Source organism: Triticum dicoccoides, unplaced genomic scaffold (assembly GCF_002162155.2).
Source record: "Triticum dicoccoides isolate Atlit2015 ecotype Zavitan unplaced genomic scaffold, WEW_v2.0 scaffold44129, whole genome shotgun sequence".
NCBI lineage: Eukaryota > Viridiplantae > Streptophyta > Magnoliopsida > Poales > Poaceae > Triticum > Triticum dicoccoides.
In genome coordinates, this window is record NW_021272671.1 from 4,283 (window position 1) to 8,844 (window position 4,562).

General features: G+C 43.2%; 1 protein-coding gene across 1 annotated transcript in view; it reads left to right on the plus strand.

Moving 5' to 3' along the window:
• LOC119346608 (putative disease resistance protein RGA3) overlaps positions 1-4,232 on the plus strand; it is a 7,361-nt gene extending 3,129 nt beyond the window's left edge. The window contains exons 2-3 of the mRNA XM_037615878.1: positions 4-847; positions 1,815-4,232. Coding sequence (XP_037471775.1) covers positions 4-847; positions 1,815-3,860 — 2,890 coding nt within the window. The 3' untranslated portion in view covers positions 3,861-4,232. The remainder of the gene's footprint in view (positions 1-3; positions 848-1,814) is intronic.
• Positions 4,233-4,562: the final 330 nt, after the last annotated feature.

Genomic DNA, 4,562 nt, shown 5'->3' on the forward strand with positions numbered 1-4,562 from the left:
CAGCGGCGGGGGCACCTCCAGCTGTTTATCCCTCCGGGAGAAGCTGTCATTTCTGGGCTGCCTGGGGGATATCCTCCAGCCGTTCCTGTTCTGCGTGAAGAACCCTGGATTCGCCAATGAGGTAGGCGGCCGCATCAAGAAGCTAAATGATGAGCTGGCCACCATCCGCATGGGTGTCGCTGACTTCAACTTCATTGACCTTGGCTCCTATGAGGAACGAAGGAGGCCGCCGACCAGTTCAGCCTCCTACCCCAGGCGCGAAAATGCACAGTTTGTCCAGTCAGATCTTGTGGGGGATCAGATCAAGAAGAATACAGAGGAACTGGTGCAGAAGCTAATCTCAACCGACCACCGCGACCATGGTATTGGTAGCAGCAACATGGTCAAGGTGGTGGGCATCGTTGGCCAGGGCGGCATAGGCAAGAGCACCCTCGCCAAGAAAGTCTTTGCAAGCGAGGCCATCAAGGAGGAGTTCAAAATCAAGATATGGTTGAGCGTCACTCAGCAGTTCAACAAGGTGGACCTGCTAAGGGCTGCCATCTCCCAAGCCGGGGGGAAGCATGGTGATGAGAACGACGAGACCATCCTCGTGCAGGACCTCACCGACGCTCTATCAAAAAAGAAGTTTCTGTTGGTCATGGATGATGTGTGGAACCAAGAAGCATGGGAAAATGTGCTTCGCACCCCCATTCCTAATGCCGCCGATACTCAACCAGGAAGCCGAGTCTTGGTTACCTCAAGAAAGGTTGATGTCGTTCGGAGCATGGGAGCTTCCATCCTACGTGTCGACACACTAAACGATGAAGATGCTTGGTGCTTGCTAAAGAAACAGCTGCCACAGCCACAGGTCAGTAACCTCATCTGTTTTACAAACAAGTACACTATTTTGGACATCAATTTAGTCAAACCTTATCTAGCAGTACATGTTGCACATGCGGGGTTGGGTGTATGAGTATGACAATCATATGTGTACGTTTGTATATCAATTTTATTATATTTTACAATTTTATTAAATTTTTTCTCCAATATTGTTTATGGCATTGGCTCAACCGCCAACAAATACCTTTGACTGCTGCTTTGGATTCCGGTAGGTTAAGGGGAAATTGTATTACTAGTATTCATGGAAAATTGAGTAGCTCCATTTTCACATGGAAAACCTTATGTATCTGATACGATGCGTGATGGTTTTAAGTTGCGGTGGAACGCAAGTCCTACATTGACAAGAAAATGAGAACGTTGATATGCGAGGATATGTGAATCCATAATCGGTCAGATCAAATTAAAATGGAAAAGTATAGAGAATTGTGCATAAATTTAATCTTAGAATTTTAATTCAGATAGGAAAATATTTAGTTAAATAAATTTGAGTTCTTAGTGTTTTTGATTTTGCAGGTTGGAAAGCTATGTTCAAATCTTAGTTTGGAATTTTCATATAACTAGATTCTGTAAATTTTGAATATTTTTAGTTCTGATTACGTATAACACCGTTCTTCATCTACAAATGAGTTATATTTTGCATATTTACGTACACAGTACATTTTGAAATGTCACTATGGGACATTATTTTTTGAGAAGTACAATGCATGCTGTTTTGATCAAAGATATTTTTCTTCCTTTCTGTTCAAAAAGATACAGCTCATACATTAGTACTACTGTGTGATTATCTTTTGAACCAGGGCTACTATCTTAGCTCACAAATGATATTTAAATATAAAGTTATGTATCATAAAAAGGAAATATAATATCGTGTTTGTGTCATGTACAAGCAAAACTATGGATATTGCCATTACTAAGTTGTCCTATACTGTTGGCAGGTCGGTGCTGGAAGTGATTTTGATGAGCTGAAAGATATTGGGATGAAGATTGTTAAAAAATGTGATGGTTTACCACTTGCTATTAAAGTTATGGGTGGACTGTTAAGCACAAGAAATCCTAATGAACGTGACTGGGAGAATGTTTTGCACAAGGATTTTGGCTGGAAAGAAGAAGACGGGCCAGGAGAGAAATTAAACTACTCAGTAAGCTTGAGCTATGATGATTTATCTCCAGAGTTGAAGCAATGCTTTCTCTACTACTCACTTCTCCCAAAGGGTTCAGATTTTAAGAAGAAGACGATTATTAGCATGTGGATCTGTGAAGGGTTTGTTCAGCACGATGGGAGGTCGGAGTCAGATCAGGTCGATCTAGAACAAATAGGGGATGATTATCATCGAGAGTTGGTGGCTAGGAATCTTTTGGAGCCCGATGATTCAAATAATAACATATGGGAGTACACCTTGCATGATGTTGTCCGCTCGTTTGCTCAATTTATGGCTAAAGAAGAAGTGTTAGTGGTTCACAAGGATCAAGTTGACATTAGAAATCTTCTTTCAGAAAACAAAAATCTCTGCCGTCTCTCAATAAAATCAACTCATTCAGAACTAGAGTGGACCATCCTAGAGAAGCAAGGAAGAGTGAGGACATTATTTTTTGTAGACTGTAAGATTAAACCTGGTGGTTCATTGGCAAATTTTGCTAGTATAAGGGTACTGGATATTAGCTCTGAGGAATCTGATTGGTTAGTAGACACTTTGTGTAATCTGAAACACCTAAGATACTTGTCATTCTCTGGTACAGACATATCTAGGCTTCCAGATGACATCCATAAGATGAGGTTCCTTCAACACATTCAGCTCACGAACTGTACAAAATTGGACAAGCTTCCAGACAGCATCACAAAACTAGCGTTTTTAAGATGTCTTGACTTACGTTGGTCCCGTGTAGAAGTTATACCAAGAGGATTTGGTGGTTTAACAGGTTTGAGATCCCTTTTGGGGTTTCCAGTAAAGATGGATGGGGAGTGGTGCAGTTTAGAAGAGTTGGAGGCTCTTTCACATCTTAGAATTCTTTCGGTCCAAAGTCTAGAAAATGTGCCTGGTAGTTCAGTTGCTAAAAGGGCCCAGATTAGCAACAAGGAGAATCTAGAATATTTGGAGTTAAATTGCTACAAGGGTGAGACAGATGAAGTGCACCAAATTGGGGTGGAGCAACAAGAGAGAATAGAGGCTGTATATGATGAGCTCTGCCCTCCACCTGCTAGATTGGAGACACTGCTAATAAGAAGATATTTTGGTGGTCGACTACCAAATTGGTTGCAGTCCCCAGCAGCAACAAGTTTTAAGAGCTTGAAGCATATTGGCCTAGAGCACATAACCCACTGCACCCGACTACCCGATGGTTTGTGCATGATGCGCAGTTTGGAAAATATACAGATCATAGATGCTCCAGCCATCGAGCACGTCGGGCCTGACTTCCAGACCCATGATGCAGCAAGGGGAGAAGGAGGTGTCGCATTCCCAAGTCTGAGAGAATTGGTGTTGAGTGGGTTGTCCGGATTGAAGGAGTGGGACTGGGAGGAGGAGGCGGAGCAGAGCAAAGTCATCGCCATGCCAGCTCTGGAGCATCTCGTACTCGTGGACTGCAAGAAGCTGACACACCTTCCCCGAGGACTTGCTAGTGCCCGCAGGCATAATCTGAGAATCCTTGAGCTAGAGAAGCTCCCGCTCCTAGAATATGTGGAGAACTTCCCTTCAGTTGTGGAGCTCAAAGTGTATGTCTGCCCTGAGCTGAAGAGGATCAGCGGCCTCTCTAAGCTGCGGACGGTCGACATCTACGATTGCCCAAAGCTGAAGCTGCTGGAGGGTGTGTCGGTGCTGGACAGCATGGAGCTGGATGAGGAACACTGGGAGGTTAGTGGAGCAGATGCGAGGTGCACACCCAAGAGCAAGGGATATCAACAAGGTGAAGACCAAGTGTCGCGTGAGCTCCCACAAGACCTTGTTATAACCAGGACTGTAGCTCTGAACTCGCTCAAGAGATGAGCATTTTCACCTGTAATAAGACAGTACTACTTCATGGCAGCAGGTTCGGTTCCTTCATGCTCCTGAAAAGGCACAAGAATTGGTTTATATATGCTGCTGAATTCATCTTCATTTGGTTGATATCTGTAATCAGTGGAATAGGTGCGGCGAGCAGTCTGGGCGTGAGAAGGGAAAATCATATACACTTCCTTATGCAAATAAATGGAGCCAAAATGCACTGAAACTGAATGCTCTTCTTTACGCTGCTGAGTTGTTCAGTTTCAGTTTGGTAATTAGAATGGTGTCGATGTAAGAAAGGGCTTCTCTTCTCTTTTGCAGCTAGCTTTGTTTGTAAGCGTGTGTGTCGGGATGAGCATTTTCACCTGTAATAATAATAGTGAGACAGGTGCAATCTGCAGCACTACCATGCATGGCAGGTTTCAAGCTTTCCATGCAAATATGACTGTAATCTGACTTGGGAGTTTCGTTTCATACCTCCTCTCCTTTGTCTGAACTCACAAGCTCCTAACTTGACAACTCGTCTCTCTCTCTCTCTCTCTCTCTCTCTCTCTCTCTCTCTCTCTCTCTCTCTCTCTCTCTCTCTCCTAACTTGACAACGAAATTATGTATATATCGGGTATGTATATACCCAATAATTTATGTAAATATATGGGTATTTAATACCTACTAACGATACCACAAAAAAAATACCTACTAACGATA